At 45.9% G+C, this 23,263-nt stretch overlaps 2 protein-coding genes and 1 non-coding gene across 3 annotated transcripts; 1 reads left to right on the forward strand and 2 right to left on the reverse strand.

The window, feature by feature from the left end:
• The first annotated feature begins 13 nt into the window (after window positions 1–13).
• On the forward strand, window positions 14–5,307 carry LOC139790387 (stabilizer of axonemal microtubules 1-like). Its single transcript, XM_071732180.1, has 4 exons — window positions 14–470; window positions 1,656–1,835; window positions 3,045–3,244; window positions 4,244–5,307. The coding sequence occupies exons 1-4, from the start codon at window positions 394–396 to the stop codon at window positions 5,191–5,193; spliced, it is 1,407 nt and encodes a 468-aa protein (XP_071588281.1). The 5' UTR covers window positions 14–393; the 3' UTR covers window positions 5,194–5,307.
• Window positions 5,308–10,635: 5,328 nt separating this feature from the next.
• On the reverse strand, window positions 10,636–23,080 carry LOC139790386 (stabilizer of axonemal microtubules 1-like). The gene is made up of 6 exons (XM_071732179.1): window positions 22,935–23,080; window positions 22,241–22,314; window positions 15,459–16,596; window positions 14,094–14,273; window positions 12,685–12,884; window positions 10,636–11,685 (listed from the first exon to the last, which is right to left on the reverse strand). The coding sequence occupies exons 3-6, from the start codon at window positions 15,533–15,535 to the stop codon at window positions 10,736–10,738; spliced, it is 1,407 nt and encodes a 468-aa protein (XP_071588280.1). The 5' UTR covers window positions 15,536–16,596; window positions 22,241–22,314; window positions 22,935–23,080; the 3' UTR covers window positions 10,636–10,735.
• Window positions 18,412–18,541, reverse strand: LOC139790457 (small Cajal body-specific RNA 8). The gene has a single exon (XR_011723499.1). It is a non-coding gene; the product is annotated as a small Cajal body-specific RNA 8 (non-coding RNA).
• Window positions 23,081–23,263: the final 183 nt, after the last annotated feature.

Genomic DNA, 23,263 nt, shown 5'->3' on the forward strand with positions numbered 1-23,263 from the left:
ATGCAATCATGCCCAACAGCAAGATAATGGGAACATACTGGCTGGCTGCAGCAAGCCCAGCTGTGTTCTTAGCAGAGCTGGGATCTAGAACTTGGTACTTGTGACATCACACAGGTTCCCCTGGTGACTGTGAAGTCTGAAGGTCCTGGTTGGGATTCCACCAGAGGAACCTGGGTGTGCTGCCCTAGAGAAACAGTTGGTCAGCTGGGCTGTGTAGTGCAGTCTGGACCAGCGTCGTGCTCTGTCCCTGCTTCTGGAGAGTCCTCTGTCGTCTTCTGCTGGAGTTGTCTCTAGGGACACCTCCTGAAGAACAGTGGGTTTTTGCTTTTGCTTTCTGGAGGAGAGCATCTGCTGCAGAAGTTTAGAAAAGCAGAGTTGTTTTTCTTGGCCAACATGTCTGCTGAATCACCTGTGAAGTTGCCTGTGATTCCACCCCTGAAGAAGTGCATTTGTCAGCTGTGCTCCTGTGGGTATGTAAAGGAGGCTGGGGGAAGGAGTGTCAAATAGCAGGGACTTGGCTAGCAGGCTGCACTGTTACCCACTGCTAAGCCGGACGCAAAAAAGAGTAAATCAAGGTGTCTTAGAGTATTTTTAAAGCTTTCAATCAGGAAGCATCTTTCCCCCACTTTGCCCATCCAATCCCATGTTTTTTCTCTTGGTCGCAGGACTGCAGAAATGGCAGGGAGGCTCCCCATGTTTCCCATCTCAGTGAGAAACTGGCTTGGAAAATTAATGGAACTGTTGGAAAATTAATCAGTATAGACATACGTAAAAGTAAAGCTTATCTGTGTAAACTTAGGTGATCACATACCTACTAATTTAAGATAGCTCACCAGTGAGTTGAATGAGGTCTTTGTTAAGCATAGAGGCCTTTTCAAATGAGTTTGAAATTGGCTCTGGAATAGACATAGCACTGGAAAACACGTATCCAGTAAGGAGCACTCCGGCAGGAATGATGTAGGAGACATAAAACCAGAGACATGCTCCTCTCCCTGAGCCTTGCCAAACAGCCACTGGGCTGTCCCCAGTGTCAGAAGAAAGAGGCCACTGCTGATGTACAATGGGGGTGTTTTGGTCTGAGTCAGGAGGGATCTTCCTCAGCAAATCTCTTTGTTCCCACTGTCCTCGTTTTGGTGCACATTACCGAGAGGTCTTTCAAGACCCAGACAGAATTCCTTTGAGCCAGAGGGGTGGGCAGGACAGTGCTGCCCAAGTGTGAGTAAAGGGAGCCCTCCAAACTCTTCCCCTTCTGCTGACTTGTCTACACAGGTGAGCTCACTATGTGGACAAAGTAGTTTCATAAAGACAGGAAAAGGGAACTGTCGGTAGACTTTCACGTCCAGCACAATCTGGCATATTTGCCTCTGCCCCAGATTAGCCTGTGCTTTTTTTTTCCGTGTAGGGGAACTTGCTTTCCTGAGGCTGTTTTTGCTGGCTTTGCAGGCTTGTTTGACTGCAGGCTATCTTAGTAGACAGCAACAACCCTTTCTTTGTGCAGTTTGGGCTTTTGGGCTTCAGCTAGTCAAAGCTGTTGCAGTCATTGCAATGGTCACTTAATCTCTAGTTGGGAGTTGCCATGTGCATCTGACTTAGGCAATGAGCTCTTCTTAATCAGGCACCTTGTGACTCACCAAGTGCTGTTTTTCCCACTGCAGATGCCACCATTGTCCACACGTGCGCATCGGGCCCTACGACAAGAGTGAGAAGCCATGCATGCTGTCAGAGTACAGGGAGAGATACCCCCTTCATCCCAGCACTGCTCCCAGAGACTCATTTAAGCCAAAGGAAGCATGCAAGGTGGAGGATATTCCCATGGAAGGCATCTCGACTATGAAGTATGAAAAACAGTGAAAGAGAGTGAGGACTGTGACTCAGATAATGTGTGTGTGTGTGTGTGTGTGTGTGTGTGTGTGTGTGTGAGTGGTGGGAAACAGAAGCAAGAGAAATGATTGGTTTTCATAAGAGGAGCCTGAAAGGAACAATGTTGGGGTTGTTCAAACGCTCCTGAGTGCTCCAAGAAGGAGGGATGAAGGTCTGAGAGCTGTTGATGAAGTGGAGGAAAGCAGCTATGGTAGAGCTTGCTGACTGGAGAGGGGATGTGGCTGCTCTCCTGGAGGCAGTCACTGTGGTTTGCTAGGCTGTTCCTGCTTCTCAGCTGAGCTGATGCTCAGTGGTGGCGTGTGGCAGAATTTCTCACACTGTGACCGTGAGGATTTCTCTGGCATAAGTAACTTCTGAGCTGGCAGAACTTGCTGCTGGCAGAGGGATGTGCCGAGCACGTGTCCACAGAAAAAGGTGATAAAAATTAAGCATATGCTTATTTAAAATGGATCAGAGAGCTCTGCTGTTCTCTCAGAGTGGCTGCTGCCTGATCTTAAGGTTTACTTCCTTTGTCATCACAGGCACAGTCATGAGCAACATCCCTCTGGCTTTCACTAAACCAAGGCAGAGACCTAGGAGATGCCAGTGCCTGTTCATAAAGTCTTAACAGCTCACACCACCCATTTGTCTCATCCTGCCATAGAAGCTCTACCAAGTCCTTCCCCTACCTATGCCTTGAAGAGCTGTCAATTCAAAAGGCAGATGTGGCTGATGCAGTAGGAAAGGCTCAGCTTAGGTTTGGGATTCCTTTGTCTACTTGGGGGTTTTCAGCAACAACTGAAAGGTTCAGAGCATGCCCTCAAGCGAAATAGTAAGTAAGGCTTGCCTGCTCTTGCAAGAGCAGAAAACACAGAGTCTGAGCAGTGAGCCATCAAACTGCAGGTCTTCAAGCGAAGGGGGAACCTGGCCTGCCTGAGGTTGTCCAGGGATGCCTCAGCTTCCTCTTCAGAGTCCAGTGTTCCAAATGGGAAAGGCCTGTGTCTTTCATTAATTGCTTGTATCCTATGCAGACTTAGGCTCTGGACATATTAATTAATTAACTACTATCTTAAGTCTAAAGTCTTGATATTTTAAAAGAAGAAGTACGAATTTCCTTGTATGTCTGGGAAAAGAAAGCTGATTTTTTCCTCAAGCAAGAGACATCATGACATTTCTTTCCACAGGAGAGATTACCTAGCTCATGAAGTGTTGCCAAAGAAGGTTAAACCACCTGCAGAATATGTCAAGAGTGATAAGACGATGGACTTGGCCTCCACATATAAACAAGATTATAATGCCCACTCTATCTCTCAAGTACCTCCATGCCTCCCACCTCTGAGGCACATCCCCAAAGGCAAGATGGATACGAGAACCACTTACAAAGGTACGTGGTGCAGCTTGTTTCAGGACTCCACCAGCAGATTAATTTTTTAAGAAGACGGATGAAAGCAGCATGCACTTGTTATTCCTTCCATCTCTGGAAGCCAACAAGCAGTGTAGGAAGCCCTCAGACACAAATTGCTGCATTAATGGCAGCATTGGGATCTCTCTGAAGTCACCTCCTTTGCGTGTCTGAGAAGCCCACAGGATTCCCAGGGCCATGGGAGCTCCTGCAAGTGGGTCCAGAAGCATCACCCTTAGGCTATGCTGATCCTACCCTTGCTATACTGCAGGGCTTGTCTGCACATGCTGTGGATCAGACACATCCAAAAGAAGTAGAATTTGCTAGGTCTGAGCAGGGCATGAAGCAAGGGACCCTTCTGTGTGTGCTGCAGAGTTTTAACCTGTGAATGTGCAAGAGACAGATGGGTCTCATGGGCACACACAGTTTCCACAGAAACATCCAAAGCACTCAAGCTTTACTCCTGGTAAAAAAAGTGAAGTGTGCATCGAACTGTGCCTTTGTTTCTCATCCCTGTAACTTGGTGTAGGTGGGTTTTGTGGGAGCTTTGTTCCTTTGTCTTCACCAGCCAGAACTGAAGCACTGTCTTCTGCAGGCACTGGGACAAAAGTTTCATTGGCGCAGTTACAGTAACGCTGCTAGTTCTGGTAGGAAGTCGGAAGCAGAGATGAGGAATTTGCCTCTCCTCTGCGCATCTTCTAGCCAGCTAATGTTGCTAGCTCCTCTTCCCACACTGGATTTCAGCACCTCTGTAGCTATGGGTGGCTCCAGGACTATTTTCGTTCCATTTTCTGGGTAGATGCTAAGCAATTCCAGGGGTCGGCACACTGGTGTAGAATGTGTTCTACAGCAGCTCTTGTACTAGGCTACAGCATCAGCAGGTATGCCTTAGAGGACATAAATGAAGATAAGATGACATACGCCTAAACGCCCCAAAGGACTTCAGCTGAGCACTTAGGTAGGAATTCTCCTGTGTTCCAGATGACTATGTGCTGTGGAAGGAACCCAGGACAGAAAGTATGCGACCAAATAACAGATTTTGCCCACCAGAAGAAAAGTTTCAGCACAAAAGCCTTGTCCAGGACGACTATCGCTACAGGGGGCCAGTCGCCACTGAGAGCTGCAAACCCCTGAATGTGGACCAGAAAAGCAAAGCTCCCTTTCAGGAGATGACCAATTATAAAGTGGCTTACGTGCCACATCTTCTGGAGAAACGGTATGCCCGTAAACCTGAGGAATACAAGGCCAGTGAGGTCCCATTTGATGGCCTCACGACCCACAGTGTTTCTTACAAGGGGCTGGCGGGCCAGCCAGCCAAGCCAGTCAAACCATGCCAGACAAAGCTCCCCGAGATTCCATTTTCCTCCAGCACCGAGGTTCAGGACAATTACCAACCTTGGCCCCGGCTGCCAGTATTCACCAGAAAACCTGACGTCTATCTTCCTCCTCTGGAGAAAATGGACCTTCACACTACTTGCCAGATAGATTACAAGCACCTAAATGGCAAGCCGGCCACATCTTGTCGACCTTTGGCCAAGCTTAATAGAAGTGCTGGGCCATTCAATAGCTCTTCTGTCATGAAGGAAGACTATAAGTCTTGGCTGTGCAAGAAGCAAGAACCCATCACTCCGACTCCACAGCTGACTTTGCCGGACAGACCCATGGATTGCTTGACGACCTTTCAGGCCAACTACGTGCCTCATCCAGCCTCCGTTACGAAGAGCTGTAAACCTGCCTGCTCAGTCCCACAGCAGGGCGCTCCCTTAGATGCCACAACCACCTATGCTACCGCCTACACCCCAAAGGGCACTGTTAGATGCCTGGCCTCCTACAAACACCCACCTGGTTACGTCTTTGAGACAACTGATGCTGATGGTCACCAACTCTATCACGCCGTTTCCAAGAGTGACTGCATGCAAAGCGGAGACTGAAGGAGAAAGGAAGCGGACGCAGCCTTCTCGGAAATGGATTTGAAGCACCGGGCCTCAATGCCCTACTAATAACAGTTCTGGTTTGTCTGTAACCTTCTTTTCCCCCATGCCCCTGTTTCATCTTTAGCGTAAATAAACTTTGTTCCTAGGCATTGGCTTTTTCTGGATCATTTGCGCAAAGCAAAACCATCAAAGCCAAGGGAAAGACACAGTGACCCTTGTCGGTTTGTTTTGGTTTTTTATTTTGCCCACCTAACTCTTGCTCTTTAATGGAGAAAGATGACCTCCTCAGAGACACTGAAAGACAGATATCTCAGCATAACATACATAATTATAACTGGGTTTCATAGTTTGGGCCCAGCTGGTATCGACCAGGCCTCTTCCTCCTCACCCCCTGGACCCATTGTGTCTCAGGATGGAGAAAATCCACGTCAATGTTTTTTTACCTGAAACAAGGAGAGGGAAGTTTTCATTCCCTGATAGTAACAAGTTCAATTGGTGAGGAAAAAAACTAGGAATCTAATTTGATCTACAAGGAGAAAGAGCAAATATGGCCAGATCTTAACACCTTCCCCACCACCCCTCCGTTCTCCCTTCCCTCTGCACTCCAGCAGCAGAGGGAAGGGGCAGGGGGGGGTCCATTCCCCACATGCTGTATGTGCTGCTCTTTCCTCCTCAACCAGAGGGCTCCTCATGTTCTTCCCTGCTCCAATGTGGGGTCCCTCTCACGGGAGAGTCCTTCAGGAACCCCTCCGACACGAGTCCCTCCCACAGGTGCAGTCCCTCAGGCACAGACTGCTCCAGCCTGGGCTGCACACAGGGTCACGGCTGCTTCAGGAGCAGTCACCTCCTCTGGCACGGGGTCCTACATGGCTGCAGATTCACATCTGCCTCTCTCTGCAGTCCTGCACAGGCTCCTGCCTCACGTCTGCCCACCTGTGACAGTTCAGGGGCTACAGATCCACATCTGCCTCTCGGTGGTCCTTGAACCCCTCCATGGGCTGCAGGGACACAGCTGCCATCTCACCATGGGCTGCGGGGATATATCTGCTCGGGCACCTTCCCCCTCCTTCTTCACTGATCTTGGTGTCTTTTCTCTGGCCTTGCTCTCTCACTTCCTCCTCTCCTCTGCTCTCCAGGTCTCCTTCCTTATGTTTCTGCATTTGTTTTTCCTTGTTCTTGACTATGTGTCCTGGCTTGAGCCAGTATAAAGGTAATTTTCTGTCTTGTACTTTTGCTTTCAGCTAGGTCTCTTGTAAGTAGACTTGATGACAATAACAGCAAGTTTCTCAGACAGTGTCTGCTTCTAGGACTGGTAACACTTGATGTTTATAGTTACAGCCAGAGACTTTCGTGCAGAGCCAAGGACACTGCTCAGTTCTGAGGGACATTTTGCCCTACAGAAGGAGAGAAGTAAAAAGGTCACACCTGAAGCCTGCCCTTCGGGAGGAACGGACAAGATAGATGACCAAAATTGACCAAACAGAGTATTCCATCCCATACACATCATACTCAGTATAAATTTGAGGGATCACAAGGGTCAAATCCCTTCCTTCCCTTCCTGCTTCCCCTTCTTCACCTGTCCCTCTTTTGCTTCAGCATCCTGATTCTGTCCATTCATCTGCCTGTGGTCCTGATCCGTGCCAGCCTGAATCTGGCGTGTTCCTGCCTCCAGCTCCCGACTGCTGCTGGCTCCAGGAGTCCAGCCTGCACTTCCCCAGGGCTGCCCTGCAGCCTCAGTGGTGACGTGAGAGTTATTGGGGGGCAGGGGGAAGGAACGTGGTATCAATTTTCCTGTATATTTGTATCTATTTAGTAATTTTTCCTATTTATCATTACTGTTTCATTAAAGTTGTGTAGTTTAGCTTCCAACCCATAAAGTCTCTCCCTTATTCTTCTTCCTTCCTTTATCAGGGAGAAGAGGGGGATTAATAGAGAGCATCTGTCATTCAGTTTAATTGCCAGACCAGTGTTAAACGTTGACACATTTTTTCTCCTATTGCGGAGCCAGGATGGGCAGACCAGGCCCTCTCTTTTTCCCGGTCCTTGCTTCACTGCTGTTCCCCTGTGCTCCTTTACCCCCAGCTCATTACGTGCTCTTCAGAATCCACATCCATCGGATGCTGGGAAGAGCTGTGCAGCCCTCTCCTGAGTCGGTCCTGCTGCAAGGGGCCTCAGGCACCTAGCCCCGGGGGCATGAGGTCGGGTTGCAGATGTGTTTGTATACACATTTGTATTTTTGTATTTTAACCCTTGGATGTTTCTGGTATGCCTGCTGCATCTTGGAGTGGAGAGTTTTTACTGAAGAGGGATACACAATTAATGAAGGTGCAGTCTTTGATAATAAATACCCAGCAATTGTACCTTCTGGACTTGTCTTTGACGGGAGTAACAGATAGGGTCAGACCTCAGACTTTGCTGTCCGGCCATGACTTCCAAGTGTGACTTCACACTTGTCATTCATCTGAAGAGGCTGTGCTGTAGTCAGGGATGCAGCTGAGCCCCTGTGACACTGCTTGAGTTTTTAGCAGTGGTGCTTTTGATCTGGCTGGGCGGCAGCACAAAGCTGGCTCCTTAGAGAAGCTGTTGGAAGCTCCCTCAGTTACAAAGTAAATTACTCACTGGAAAGGCCTCATTAAAATCAGTGTTGAGCAATTTCAAATGAGTAGATATCTGATGACCTAAATTTAAACAGATAACCTCTGCTTTGCATTCAGGGGTACACCTTGATATACTGAATCATTTTCCAAACTAGCACGAGAGATGAAGCGGGGCTCAGAGAGCTCAAACAAAATTCAGCACTTTTCTGACAAGCTCTTTCTCACTCGGATTACAAATCCTGTGAAATCAGAAACCCGGAGGAGTCTTACATGGAACCATTTTTGTCCGTAAGAGGAGCTGTGTTCCCAGTCTTAAGTCAGTGCAGTGGTGTTTTGGAAGCTGGGGGGCTACAGGGGTGGCTCCTGTGAGAAGATGCTGGAAGCTCCTGAGGTTCTAATCTTTGCCTTTCCTCTACCCAAGGACAAGCAGATATGAGAAGCTGGATGTGCCTCTGGGAGTAGTCAAGAACAAGGAAAAACAAATGCAGAAGACATGAAGGCCAGAGAAAAGACACCAAGGTCTAGAATCTGGTATACTCAGCCCAAGAGTGGTATTTTTCCTCAAAAGAAAGCTGAAAAATGTAATTACCAACAAAGTTTTTAATCCTTGTATGAAAAAACCACTTTACCATGTACTGCACTGCCTATTAGTATTGCAGACCTTATCACAACTAGTTTTCTCAAGCAGTGCTTACCAAAAAAAAGTCACATATTAACACTCATTCCAGCTGCGAAAATGCATATCACATACCCTGAATACCAAAGGCATGGCATGATCGGTTTAATCTCCAACCCTGTGAAATTTCCAAAAAAACCCCTCTGATTCCTACTCAGCAGAGCTATATTGGTATCCTCCCACTGGACTTGGAATTCAAACGATTTGGGAAAATTAGTCAAAATTTGAACTGGACTCAAGTTAATTAACTCAGGCCACACGTTAGGCACCAATAAATCTATCACGGTTTAGCACTGGTCTGGCAATTAAACTGAATGACAGATGCTCTCTATTAATCCCCCTCTTCTCCCTGATAAAGGAAGGAAGAAGAATAAGGGAGAGACTTTATGGGTTGGAAGCTAAACTACACAACTTTAATGAAACAGTAATGATAAATAGGAAAAATTACTAAATAGATACAAATATACAGGAAAATTGATACCACGTTCCTTCCCCCTGCCCCCCAATAACTCTCACGTCACCACTGAGGCTGCAGGGCAGCCCTGGGGAAGTGCAGGCTGGACTCCTGGAGCCAGCAGCAGTCGGGAGCTGGAGGCAGGAACACGCCAGATTCAGGCTGGCACGGATCAGGACCACAGGCAGATGAATGGACAGAATCAGGATGCTGAAGCAAAAGAGGGACAGGTGAAGAAGGGGAAGCAGGAAGGGAAGGAAGGGATTTGACCCTTGTGATCCCTCAAATTTATACTGAGTATGATGTGTATGGGATGGAATACTCTGTTTGGTCAATTTTGGTCATCTATCTTGTCCGTTCCTCCCGAAGGGCAGGCTTCAGGTGTGACCTTTTTACTTCTTCTCTCCTTCTGTAGGGCAAAATGTCCCTCAGAACTGAGCAGTGTCCTTGGCTCTGCACGAAAGTCTCTGGCTGTAACTATAAACATCAAGTGTTACCAGTCCTAGAAGCAGACACTGTCTGAGAAACTTGCTGTTATTGTCATCAAGTCTACTTACAAGAGACCTAGCTGAAAGCAAAAGTACAAGACAGAAAATTACCTTTATACTGGCTCAAGCCAGGACACATAGTCAAGAACAAGGAAAAACAAATGCAGAAACATAAGGAAGGAGACCTGGAGAGCAGAGGAGAGGAGGAAGTGAGAGAGCAAGGCCAGAGAAAAGACACCAAGATCAGTGAAGAAGGAGGGGGAAGGTGCCCGAGCAGATATATCCCCGCAGCCCATGGTGAGATGGCAGCTGTGTCCCTGCAGCCCATGGAGGGGTTCAAGGACCACCGAGAGGCAGATGTGGATCTGTAGCCCCTGAAGTGTCACAGGTGGGCAGACGTGAGGCAGGAGCCTGTGCAGGACTGCAGAGAGAGGCAGATGTGAATCTGCAGCCATGTAGGACCCCGTGCCAGAGGAGGTGACTGCTCCTGAAGCAGCCGTGACCCTGTGTGCAGCCCAGGCTGGAGCAGTCTGTGCCTGAGGGACTGCACCTGTGGGAGGGACTCGTGTCGGAGGGGTTCCTGAAGGACTCTCCCGTGAGAGGGACCCCACATTGGAGCAGGGAAGAACATGAGGAGCCCTCTGGTTGAGGAGGAAAGAGCAGCACATACAGCATGTGGGGAATGGACCCCCCCCTGCCCCTTCCCTCTGCTGCTGGAGTGCAGAGGGAAGGGAGAACGGAGGGGTGGTGGGGAAGGTGTTAAGATCTGGCCATATTTGCTCTTTCTCCTTGTAGATCAAATTAGATTCCTAGTTTTTTTCCTCACCAATTGAACTTGTTACTATCAGGGAATGAAAACTTCCCTCTCCTTGTTTCAGGTAAAAAAACATTGACGTGGATTTTCTCCATCCTGAGACACAATGGGTCCAGGGGGTGAGGAGGAAGAGGCCTGGTCGATACCAGCTGGGCCCAAACTATGAAACCCAGTTATAATTATGTATGTTATGCTGAGATATCTGTCTTTCAGTGTCTCTGAGGAGGTCATCTTTCTCCATTAAAGAGCAAGAGTTAGGTGGGCAAAATAAAAAACCAAAACAAACCGACAAGGGTCACTGTGTCTTTCCCTTGGCTTTGATGGTTTTGCTTTGCGCAAATGATCCAGAAAAAGCCAATGCCTAGGAACAAAGTTTATTTACGCTAAAGATGAAACAGGGGCATGGGGGAAAAGAAGGTTACAGACAAACCAGAACTGTTATTAGTAGGGCATTGAGGCCCGGTGCTTCAAATCCATTTCCGAGAAGGCTGCGTCCGCTTCCTTTCTCCTTCAGTCTCCGCTTTGCATGCAGTCACTCTTGGAAACGGCGTGATAGAGTTGGTGACCATCAGCATCAGTTGTCTCAAAGACGTAACCAGGTGGGTGTTTGTAGGAGGCCAGGCATCTAACAGTGCCCTTTGGGGTGTAGGCGGTAGCATAGGTGGTTGTGGCATCTAAGGGAGCGCCCTGCTGTGGGACTGAGCAGGCAGGTTTACAGCTCTTCGTAACGGAGGCTGGATGAGGCACGTAGTTGGCCTGAAAGGTCGTCAAGCAATCCATGGGTCTGTCCGGCAAAGTCAGCTGTGGAGTCGGAGTGATGGGTTCTTGCTTCTTGCACAGCCAAGACTTATAGTCTTCCTTCATGACAGAAGAGCTATTGAATGGCCCAGCACTTCTATTAAGCTTGGCCAAAGGTCGACAAGATGTGGCCGGCTTGCCATTTAGGTGCTTGTAATCTATCTGGCAAGTAGTGTGAAGGTCCATTTTCTCCAGAGGAGGAAGATAGACGTCAGGTTTTCTGGTGAATACTGGCAGCCGGGGCCAAGGTTGGTAATTGTCCTGAACCTCGGTGCTGGAGGAAAATGGAATCTCGGGGAGCTTTGTCTGGCATGGTTTGACTGGCTTGGCTGGCTGGCCCGCCAGCCCCTTGTAAGAAACACTGTGGGTCGTGAGGCCATCAAATGGGACCTCACTGGCCTTGTATTCCTCAGGTTTACGGGCATACCGTTTCTCCAGAAGATGTGGCACGTAAGCCACTTTATAATTGGTCATCTCCTGAAAGGGAGCTTTGCTTTTCTGGTCCACATTCAGGGGTTTGCAGCTCTCAGTGGCGACTGGCCCCCTGTAGCGATAGTCGTCCTGGACAAGGCTTTTGTGCTGAAACTTTTCTTCTGGTGGGCAAAATCTGTTATTTGGTCGCATACTTTCTGTCCTGGGTTCCTTCCACAGCACATAGTCATCTGAAACACAGGAGAATTCCTACCTAAGTGCTCAGCTGAAGTCCTTTGGGGCGTTTAGGCGTATGTCATCTTATCTTCATTTATGTCCTCTAAGGCATACCTGCTGATGCTGTAGCCTAGTACAAGAGCTGCTGTAGAACACATTCTACACCAGTGTGCCGACCCCTGGAATTGCTTAGCATCTACCCAGAAAATGGAACGAAAATAGTCCTGGAGCCACCCATAGCTACAGAGGTGCTGAAATCCAGTGTGGGAAGAGGAGCTAGCAACATTAGCTGGCTAGAAGATGCGCAGAGGAGAGGCAAATTCCTCATCTCTGCTTCCGACTTCCTACCAGAACTAGCAGCGTTACTGTAACTGCGCCAATGAAACTTTTGTCCCAGTGCCTGCAGAAGACAGTGCTTCAGTTCTGGCTGGTGAAGACAAAGGAACAAAGCTCCCACAAAACCCACCTACACCAAGTTACAGGGATGAGAAACAAAGGCACAGTTCGATGCACACTTCACTTTTTTTACCAGGAGTAAAGCTTGAGTGCTTTGGATGTTTCTGTGGAAACTGTGTGTGCCCATGAGACCCATCTGTCTCTTGCACATTCACAGGTTAAAACTCTGCAGCACACACAGAAGGGTCCCTTGCTTCATGCCCTGCTCAGACCTAGCAAATTCTACTTCTTTTGGATGTGTCTGATCCACAGCATGTGCAGACAAGCCCTGCAGTATAGCAAGGGTAGGATCAGCATAGCCTAAGGGTGATGCTTCTGGACCCACTTGCAGGAGCTCCCATGGCCCTGGGAATCCTGTGGGCTTCTCAGACACGCAAAGGAGGTGACTTCAGAGAGATCCCAATGCTGCCATTAATGCAGCAATTTGTGTCTGAGGGCTTCCTACACTGCTTGTTGGCTTCCAGAGATGGAAGGAATAACAAGTGCATGCTGCTTTCATCCGTCTTCTTAAAAAATTAATCTGCTGGTGGAGTCCTGAAACAAGCTGCACCACGTACCTTTGTAAGTGGTTCTCGTATCCATCTTGCCTTTGGGGATGTGCCTCAGAGGTGGGAGGCATGGAGGTACTTGAGAGATAGAGTGGGCATTATAATCTTGTTTATATGTGGAGGCCAAGTCCATCGTCTTATCACTCTTGACATATTCTGCAGGTGGTTTAACCTTCTTTGGCAACACTTCATGAGCTAGGTAATCTCTCCTGTGGAAAGAAATGTCATGATGTCTCTTGCTTGAGGAAAAAATCAGCTTTCTTTTCCCAGACATACAAGGAAATTCGTACTTCTTCTTTTAAAATATCAAGACTTTAGACTTAAGATAGTAGTTAATTAATTAATATGTCCAGAGCCTAAGTCTGCATAGGATACAAGCAATTAATGAAAGACACAGGCCTTTCCCATTTGGAACACTGGACTCTGAAGAGGAAGCTGAGGCATCCCTGGACAACCTCAGGCAGGCCAGGTTCCCCCTTCGCTTGAAGACCTGCAGTTTGATGGCTCACTGCTCAGACTCTGTGTTTTCTGCTCTTGCAAGAGCAGGCAAGCCTTACTTACTATTTCGCTTGAGGGCATGCTCTGAACCTTTCAGTTGTTGCTGAAAACCCCCAAGTAGACAAAGGAATCCCAAACCTAAGCTGAGCCTTTCCTACTGCATCAGCCACATCTGCCTTTTGAATTGACAGCTCTTCAAGGCATAGGTAGGGGAAGGACTTGGTAGAGCTTCTATGGCAGGATGAGACAAATGGGTGGTGTGAGCTGTTAAGACTTTATGAACAGGCACTGGCATCTCCTAGGTCTCTGCCTTGGTTTAGTGAAAGCCAGAGGGATGTTGCTCATGACTGTGCCTGTGATGACAAAGGAAGTAAACCTTAAGATCAGGCAGCAGCCACTCTGAGAGAACAGCAGAGCTCTCTGATCCATTTTAAATAAGCATATGCTTAATTTTTATCACCTTTTTCTGTGGACACGTGCTCGGCACATCCCTCTGCCAGCAGCAAGTTCTGCCAGCTCAGAAGTTACTTATGCCAGAGAAATCCTCACGGTCACAGTGTGAGAAATTCTGCCACACGCCACCACTGAGCATCAGCTCAGCTGAGAAGCAGGAACAGCCTAGCAAACCACAGTGACTGCCTCCAGGAGAGCAGCCACATCCCCTCTCCAGTCAGCAAGCTCTACCATAGCTGCTTTCCTCCACTTCATCAACAGCTCTCAGACCTTCATCCCTCCTTCTTGGAGCACTCAGGAGCGTTTGAACAACCCCAACATTGTTCCTTTCAGGCTCCTCTTATGAAAACCAATCATTTCTCTTGCTTCTGTTTCCCACCACTCACACACACACACACACACACACACACACACACACACACATTATCTGAGTCACAGTCCTCACTCTCTTTCACTGTTTTTCATACTTCATAGTCGAGATGCCTTCCATGGGAATATCCTCCACCTTGCATGCTTCCTTTGGCTTAAATGAGTCTCTGGGAGCAGTGCTGGGATGAAGGGGGTATCTCTCCCTGTACTCTGACAGCATGCATGGCTTCTCACTCTTGTCGTAGGGCCCGATGCGCACGTGTGGACAATGGTGGCATCTGCAGTGGGAAAAACAGCACTTGGTGAGTCACAAGGTGCCTGATTAAGAAGAGCTCATTGCCTAAGTCAGATGCACATGGCAACTCCCAACTAGAGATTAAGTGACCATTGCAATGACTGCAACAGCTTTGACTAGCTGAAGCCCAAAAGCCCAAACTGCACAAAGAAAGGGTTGTTGCTGTCTACTAAGATAGCCTGCAGTCAAACAAGCCTGCAAAGCCAGCAAAAACAGCCTCAGGAAAGCAAGTTCCCCTACACGGAAAAAAAAAGCACAGGCTAATCTGGGGCAGAGGCAAATATGCCAGATTGTGCTGGACGTGAAAGTCTACCGACAGTTCCCTTTTCCTGTCTTTATGAAACTACTTTGTCCACATAGTGAGCTCACCTGTGTAGACAAGTCAGCAGAAGGGGAAGAGTTTGGAGGGCTCCCTTTACTCACACTTGGGCAGCACTGTCCTGCCCACCCCTCTGGCTCAAAGGAATTCTGTCTGGGTCTTGAAAGACCTCTCGGTAATGTGCACCAAAACGAGGACAGTGGGAACAAAGAGATTTGCTGAGGAAGATCCCTCCTGACTCAGACCAAAACACCCCCATTGTACATCAGCAGTGGCCTCTTTCTTCTGACACTGGGGACAGCCCAGTGGCTGTTTGGCAAGGCTCAGGGAGAGGAGCATGTCTCTGGTTTTATGTCTCCTACATCATTCCTGCCGGAGTGCTCCTTACTGGATACGTGTTTTCCAGTGCTATGTCTATTCCAGAGCCAATTTCAAACTCATTTGAAAAGGCCTCTATGCTTAACAAAGACCTCATTCAACTCACTGGTGAGCTATCTTAAATTAGTAGGTATGTGATCACCTAAGTTTACACAGATAAGCTTTACTTTTACGTATGTCTATACTGATTAATTTTCCAACAGTTCCATTAATTTTCCAAGCCAGTTTCTCACTGAGATGGGAAACATGGGGAGCCTCCCTGCCATTTCTGCAGTCCTGCGACCAAGAGAAAAAACATGGGATTGGATGGGCAAAGTGGGGGAAAGATGCTTCCTGATTGAAAGCTTTAAAAATACTCTAAGACACCTTGATTTACTCTTTTTTGCGTCCGGCTTAGCAGTGGGTAACAGTGCAGCCTGCTAGCCAAGTCCCTGCTATTTGACACTCCTTCCCCCAGCCTCCTTTACATACCCACAGGAGCACAGCTGACAAATGCACTTCTTCAGGGGTGGAATCACAGGCAACTTCACAGGTGATTCAGCAGACATGTTGGCCAAGAAAAACAACTCTGCTTTTCTAAACTTCTGCAGCAGATGCTCTCCTCCAGAAAGCAAAAGCAAAAACCCACTGTTCTTCAGGAGGTGTCCCTAGAGACAACTCCAGCAGAAGACGACAGAGGACTCTCCAGAAGCAGGGACAGAGCACGACGCTGGTCCAGACTGCACTACACAGCCCAGCTGACCAACTGTTTCTCTAGGGCAGCACACCCAGGTTCCTCTGGTGGAATCCCAACCAGGACCTTCAGACTTCACAGTCACCAGGGGAACCTGTGTGATGTCACAAGTACCAAGTTCTAGATCCCAGCTCTGCTAAGAACACAGCTGGGCTTGCTGCAGCCAGCCAGTATGTTCCCATTATCTTGCTGTTGGGCATGATTGCATCAACATGTAAGTGGAGTACTCAGATGCACCTTCCCATCAGCTGTTAACATGCTAGCAGCCTCTGCATAGCTTAGACAATCAGACACAAGTACCAAAGTTTATTAAAGTCTGCTTCACAAGGAAGAAATCAAAACACAAGTGTTGATTCTTATTAAAACACATTTACAACTCTTTTAGAAGAAAGGAGGCGAAATCTATAGCAGAATAGAAAACAACTTTATTTAGCAATGCTTTAAAACCGGAAGCATCAGGCTAGTGATCAGTACTTTTACAAAAAAAAGTTTATCTGGCAGAACCTCAACTTCTACAATCCCATCCCACCACTAGCTCTAGCACTAGGTCCATACATCCTGATGTCATGAATGTGTATCGACTGAAATCAGAGAGGCATTAACACTACCACATGTCAAAGTTTGACTGTAAAACTTTGTGGCTGTAATGTGGCCGTACAAAGAGGCACTTTGTTGGAAAAGTCTGAAAAAAATAAGCTGACCCACCAATAGGTAGAACTGATGGCAGTATTGACCAGAAGTCTCAAGAAGAGTGAGGAATCCAATAATGTAGAGCAGCAAGAAAAATAAGGGAAAAAAAAAAAAAGAAAAAGAAAAAGAGCTCCGTGGTTTACAAATTCTGTCCCGATGATGGTTCCTTTGTGGCCAGCTCGTCATCTACAAGAAAAATTGTATTAGTTAGCACTCTACAGCATTCGATGAATTAACAGAAATACTTCTCCAAAAGCATTTGCTGTTTGTGAAATAAGCACATATGAAACAGTATCTCTCATTTGTATACCTGCTCCATGTAATATCATCTATGATTACAGCCAGTTTTAAGCAAAAGCTAAACTGCAGCACACCTACACACAAAGCATACATCTCAGTACTCCTTAAGACCAGCTTGTTCTGTTATAATCCTAGTACTCCATTAGGTACCGTTTGTTTTGGTCGGAGTCTTCTCTATAAACATTACTGGCTCATTTTTATTGCTGCATTTCAAAAAACAACTTCACATGTAGCTAAATACTGTCTGACTGCTTAAAGAAAGTAGACACTACTGTTGGAAATGAAGAGAGGGGACAGGTAGGCTGTAATACGGCCCATTGATCAATATACTTTTTAATAGGTTTTATAGACTAAGGACACCTCACTGACCTCACAAAAATTACCAGTACCTGTAACACATTCCTAAATAACCAAATTTGTTCAGAGTCAACACACTACTTCAAATTAACTTTGTGAATTCTCTCAATTTAAATTCAGACTACTCCATTGCTACCACACCTTTTTTTTTAATACCTGCAAATTACTTCACCAAGTCAGATGAGCACCTTTCCTCCTACTTGCAGGCAAGGTTATTTAAGGTATTGTGCACCCAGTGGCAGAATGGGCAAAATCTTGCTGCTGAAGTGCATCAACACTTACCCTTCTCTTTCCACTTAGCCATTAATTCTACTGGGATCATTGCTGTCACTGTATCATTGCTGTCATTTCCCCCAGATGCTGATAGGATCCCAGCAGAGATAACAGGGAGTGTTTTCCCTCATGAAGAGATACTGGCAATGGTGTCCTGATAAACTCTTCATCCAAGCAGAACAGTTCCACAGGACTGCACAATTCATCTCCTCTTCTTTTTGATGCAAGAAATCTTGGGCCTGTTCTACAGCTAGACACAATATTCCAGATGCAGCCTCATCGGGGCAGAGCAGAGGGGAAGGAGAACCTCTCTCAACCTACTAAATGATCTGCAACTAGTCTGAACACACTACACTGAACAACTGTACGTCCACATTGCCTTCATGTAACATTATTAGCCTTAATTAAGCTCACACATGATTTTGTTTCTCTAAGTCAGACCACTACTTGCTTTTCAGCAAGTGGGGAATTAAGAGACACACTGAATGCTGTAATGAAGTCAGGTCCTAGTGAACCTGCTTCCTTCTGTGCTTTCCCAAAGCTTAATTAAGTCCCTGACAGTCAGCTTTTAGATTTACAGGGCTGTCTCGGATGTGTAAAAAAATCCATAAAAACCCAACACACCCACCAACCAAAGACATCAAAACTATACTGCAACCCTCCCTATGTAAGGAGATAATAAAGATAATATAACAGAATAATAAGATACATATAATAAACACACACACACACACATATATATATATATCAGAAATACATATATATATATATATTTATATATATACATATATATAAAAAAAAATAAAAAATACCAAATACCATAGACTACAATCAATGTAAAAAGCACAGATTAAAAAGCACATACAGATTTAACTTCTTTGACAGCTAGGAAATTACAGGCAGGAATAATCACCTTTTCAACTGAAACATCTTCCTTTTCTGATGCTTCCAACAACTCTAAAGGCACTGAATAGAGCCTTGGGAGAATAAGGGAGGAGGAGGTAAAAACAAAATAATCTTTGAGAGACAAATAAACAAGTGGTTTGCAGTACTCAGGAGAAGGCCATTACATACTGTGTGCCCCGTATCTGTCCGTTACGATTTCTCTCAATTCGTCCCGGTCATCAGAAGGCAATTTTACTCTAGGGAGAGCATGTGACACTTAGAGCAGATTTAGCCCTAGTTGTGTATCAGCCTCCCAAAGTTAGTAGCAAACGGTAACATTTTCCCCTTGATTATCAATCAGAAAAAGATGGCATTTGGAGATACATTTTGTAAACAAGTCTTCTGCATTCTGCAGTCAAAGGGAACTGGAAAGTCTTCTGCAGACTTGGTAATGTTCTTTTCCCTGGATATTCTTCCTCTGAGCTGTCTCTGGCACCAACAGCTCTGTTCCTCTATGAGCTTCTTGGTATTTTACAGTCACCTGGCTACCAAAAATTTGAGTCTTAACACTTCTGGTGAGAGCAGTGCTAAGTGCATGGCTCTCTAAAATGTAAGGTACAGTCCTCACTTCTTCAGAAGAACACATCTTAAAATGTTAATGCTTGCTGTAACCTGCTTTTAGATCACAAGCAGACAAAAGTCCATGCTGTATGAAGTCACAGAGAACGCCAGTCTTGAGGTGCCAACTACTTGGACAACCTTTGAGACTTAACATGCAACAATGCCTACTGATGTCTGAGTATAGGACAGCCTTCCCTTGCAACTCCCCTTCCCCCCTAGTAGGACACTTTCAAGATTCTCTAGGAATTGCCTCATGAAATACACCATTATTCAAAGTGTCATTAAGCCTTCCCGGACTAAGTGAATGAGCAACAGGCCAGAGCTTGAGGAAACCATTCTTTTGTGTTCCATCCTTTGCTGGAACTGAAGTTACACAACTAAATGACTTTAGAAGACTGGCGAGAAAAGCCTTGTTGAGAAGGCTTAGCACAGTAGTTCTGCTTGGGAATCAAAGTTTTTTGTTGTGGTTCCGTTTTAGTTGTTTTTGTTGTTTGGGGTTTTTTTTTTTTGTTTTTTTTTTTTTTTTCCAAACACAAGAAAAGGCTCCTGTGAATGTCTGTCCTTTCATTCTCATGCTTCACTGAATATATATGTCTACCTCAACCCAGCCTGAGAAGTGGAATTCTGTTTTCTCCACCTGCCTCTTAAAACTTGAAGGAGTGCAGTTAACAAGTGAGGAAATTTTTGCAACCAGTTGATCAACGGGTCATCAGCTGGAGAAAGGGCAGTTACTTTAGGACTATCTTGCTCAGTCGGGTGGATGCAACATGTAAAGGAGTGGGCCACTGAAATACTCCACTAAGGACCAAGACGCAGAGTATAATAAACCCAATTTCTCAGTAACATCATACCGTCTTTGTAGTGGTATTGCCTTATCCATCACAGCTTCAAGTGTCTCATCCTCTTTCTCCCAAACTTCTTTCTGTGTAAAGTTGCAAACCTCTAGAGAAGTAAGCCAGAAAATTTATTATGATTTCCATTTTTTTCCTGAGGCCTCCTAGGTGACACAAGTCGGTGGCACAATCTGCACCACTGTAGATTATTAACAGGATGGACTTTATGACCACTTCAAGAAAAATTAATTGATGCATAAGCAGGATCTTGGAATCAATCCTTTTGTTCAGGTACCACCTGCAGCCACAGATGCCACAAGCATCCAACACCTGTTTGTGCTGCCCCTGAAGACACATTCACTCTGCATGATTTTATCTGCTGCCCTCCACATACCAATCGTATGTTTCACCTTCCCCCAAGACCACAATCCCAGCAATATCCTCCCCTCTCCACGTATACCTCAGTTGTCTGGCATATCAATTCCACAAGGCTAAATTCCTCCCATCTTTTCACCCCGTCTTCACCTGCATTTATCAAGAAATATCTCTGTGGACATACTCATCGCTCTGAACAATGCTGCCTCAGCCCAAGCAAGGGGAGACACAGAAAAAAGGTTCTGCAGATTATCAGAGGTACACGTCTCATCTCAGGACTCTTCAGAGCTACAATACAAACTGCAGCACATCATTTGGCTACAGTAGTTCTCTACTAACCCCAAAATTCACCTCAACACCACCTACAAAATCCAAGCTCTCTTTAAGAAATCAGGAGAGATTAACTTTTTTTAAGGCTCACCTTTTAAACAGGCAGGAAGATAGTTTTAGTTATGTCTGGATACTCAGATCAAGCATCTTAACCAGAGAGTTGAAAGAATACCACATGCTGGTTTCACAGAACTACACAACGATTTGGGTTGGAAAGGACCTTGAAGGTTATCTAGGTTCCTTGCAATGGGCAAGAACACCTCCCACTAGACCACTGTGCCCAAAGACCCATCCAACCTGGTCTTCAACACTTCCAGGAATGAGGCACCCACAAGTTCCCGGAGCAACCTGTTCCAGTACCTCACCACGCTTAACAGTTAACAAGTTCTAATATCTAACCTAAATCTACCTTCTTCCTGCTGGAAACCACTCCCCATTGTTCTATCACTGCATTCCCCTGTTAAAAAAAATCCCTCCCCAGCTTCCCTATAGGACCCCTTCAGCCGCTGTAAGGTACTCCTGGAGCCCCCTCCAGGGTTAACAACCCAAACTCTCTCAGCCTGTTCTCATAGGAGAGGTGTTCCAGCCCTCTCACCATCTTCATGGATCTCCTCTGGTCTTACTCCAACAGCTCCCTGGCCTTCTTGTGGCTGGGGGTTCCAGAACTGGACACGATACAGTGGGATTTCACAAGAGTGGAGGAGAGGGGGAGAATCCCCTTCATTAACCTGCTGATCACACTTCTTTTGATGCAGCCCAGGATACGGTTGACCTTAGGGGCTACAAACACACATTGCTGGCTACTGCTGAGCCATCAATCAACACCCCCAAGTCATTCTCCACAGGGCTGTTATCAATCCATTCTCCACACAGCCTGTATTTGTGCCTTGGGATTGCCCTGACCATTCATCTCAAACTTTCTGCTATTACCAGAAGCTCACAGCATTATTGAACAGCGCTTTAATCCTTGGAATTTTTAAGGCAAATCAACTTCCATTTGCAATCCTATGGCCTTTGCTTTACAGCTTCAAGCCTCATACCTACATACCTCAGACTGCTGAAGCACTGCTTTCATCTTTGTGAACAAATGGGTCTTCTCCCTTCTGCTTTTCACCATGGAATTCCAAGACACATCTGTTACATCATTTTTCCTAAAAACAACTACAATTCCATGCAATTAAAGCTGTCTTCCCCCTGATTTTCCATTTTTGCTTTCCAGCTTCTAACCTGTAACTCTCTCAACACCTTGTCAATAAGCACTACCAAGTAAAACACCTCAGCTCACCAGCTGAGTAGCAGGTGCAACATCCATGTCTCGTCAAAATGAGCTCTGACCAGCACTGATAGCCTACCAATTGAAAGCAATCAACTCAGAGACCAAGTAAGATCCTGACTAAATTGCACAGTTTCTGTGAAATAACAATTTCTGAATGCAGAGAAAGATGCCTAACTGGGAGGACCTTCCATTTCTTTCCTCAGCTGGCCAATTACTCCTCCAGCCTGACACAACTTTCACTTTTAAAGTGAATGTATTGCCTAGAACCCACAAATAAACTTTTATATATGGAGATCTGTCTCAAAATCCTCTCTGCGATGACAAAACATACCAGACAACTCCAGCATTTGTTTCTTGCCACATCAAAAGCTTCAGAGAAGCTTAAAGATATGACAAGGCTGAAAAAATTAAAGAAACTGTTGCAAGGCATCATTCAGAACCAGATTACCAAAGACCAAAGAGACCAGATTACCAAAGACCAAAGATACTTCCAAACACAAGCAGGATACTTTTTCTGTTCCAAGTAACTTAACTGTGGCAGGAGAGAGTAAGGAAAGGAAAGCTTCTCCTGTTCACCCACCTGAACTCAATCTCCTCATCTTCTTCTGTACCTTTAGAAGACTGGGGTGGCACAGGCCTTACCCAATCAAGTTCCTTTTAAAAGAAAAAAAGGAAAGGTTACACAAGCAGACTGAAAAAAAGAAACCAAACAACAAAACCCCAAACAAACAACCCTGTATCAAAAGCTATTAACAGACAATAATTTACAACAGCTTTTCTGCAAACCCTCTGCCAGACTCAACATGAAACCATTCCTCTCTGAAAGGTAGCTAGGCAAGGATATAACCTCAGATCCCTACAGCAATGTGCCAGAATGGAAATAATTATTCATTCATCAAGCAGATGACTTCAAAAGGGAAAACCCAAACTAGGCCAATGTTCAGACCGGTACCACATGAAAGCTCAGTTTCCACAGGGCAGTGAACATGGACAAAGCCAAAACCAACCACCTCGCTCTAATTACACTGCCCTAATGCCTTGACAAGATGGTTCCATCCCCAACCTGAAACGATGTCCAAAGCTGCCATTAAATCAAGTCTTATCTTCTTTAAGAAAGACTATTTCAAAAAAATAGTTTCTGCTACATAGTGCTGATTCCTGTAACTTGTATATAAAGCTTGCCTGCTGCATCAGAACACACCAACTTAGATGAACACCTCTCTTACCTTCACCCTTTCTCTTCACCAGAATCAGAAAAATTGAATACTACTTACAAGATTCTGATTTAAGATTAAATTTAAAGGAGAGATGCCAAGAAAGCTTTTTCTCTTCTCTTCCCAGTTTTCCTCGTTTACAGAAATAGAATCACTTGTTGACACACGATGCTCTTTCTCTGTCTTTAGCCTGTAACATAAAAGCATGGAATGACCTTGGCACATCTGTTGGTGGAGATGATAATTCTGCTTAGCATATTGCATGGCACCCTTCTCCCACAAAATCTTTGAGAAGTATCAACTATTTCATGCACTTGTGCACGCACCAAGAACTAACTGGAATTCACAACCTAAAACACAGCTGCTAGGTAGTCTTCATCTTTCTTGCA

This window comes from Heliangelus exortis, chromosome Z (genome assembly GCF_036169615.1).
Source record: "Heliangelus exortis chromosome Z, bHelExo1.hap1, whole genome shotgun sequence".
Lineage (NCBI taxonomy): Eukaryota > Metazoa > Chordata > Aves > Apodiformes > Trochilidae > Heliangelus > Heliangelus exortis.

What these genes read in the sequence shown, in the direction of transcription:
- LOC139790387 (XM_071732180.1), top strand. Translation starts at nt 394, where the DNA reads ATGTCTGCTGAATCACCTGTGAAGTTGCCTGTGATTCCACCCCTGAAG. An exon ending in TGTCAGCTGTGCTCCTGTGG is followed by an intron (nt 471 to 1,655) that starts GTATGTAAAGGA and finishes TTCCCACTGCAG; the next exon opens with ATGCCACCATTGTCCACACG. An exon ending in TACGAGAACCACTTACAAAG is followed by an intron (nt 3,245 to 4,243) that starts GTACGTGGTGCA and finishes CCTGTGTTCCAG; the next exon opens with ATGACTATGTGCTGTGGAAG.
- LOC139790386 (XM_071732179.1), bottom strand. Translation starts at nt 15,535, where the DNA reads ATGTCTGCTGAATCACCTGTGAAGTTGCCTGTGATTCCACCCCTGAAG. An exon ending in TGTCAGCTGTGCTCCTGTGG is followed by an intron (nt 14,274 to 15,458) that starts GTATGTAAAGGA and finishes TTCCCACTGCAG; the next exon opens with ATGCCACCATTGTCCACACG. An exon ending in GAAGGCATCTCGACTATGAA is followed by an intron (nt 12,885 to 14,093) that starts GTATGAAAAACA and finishes TTCTTTCCACAG; the next exon opens with GAGAGATTACCTAGCTCATG.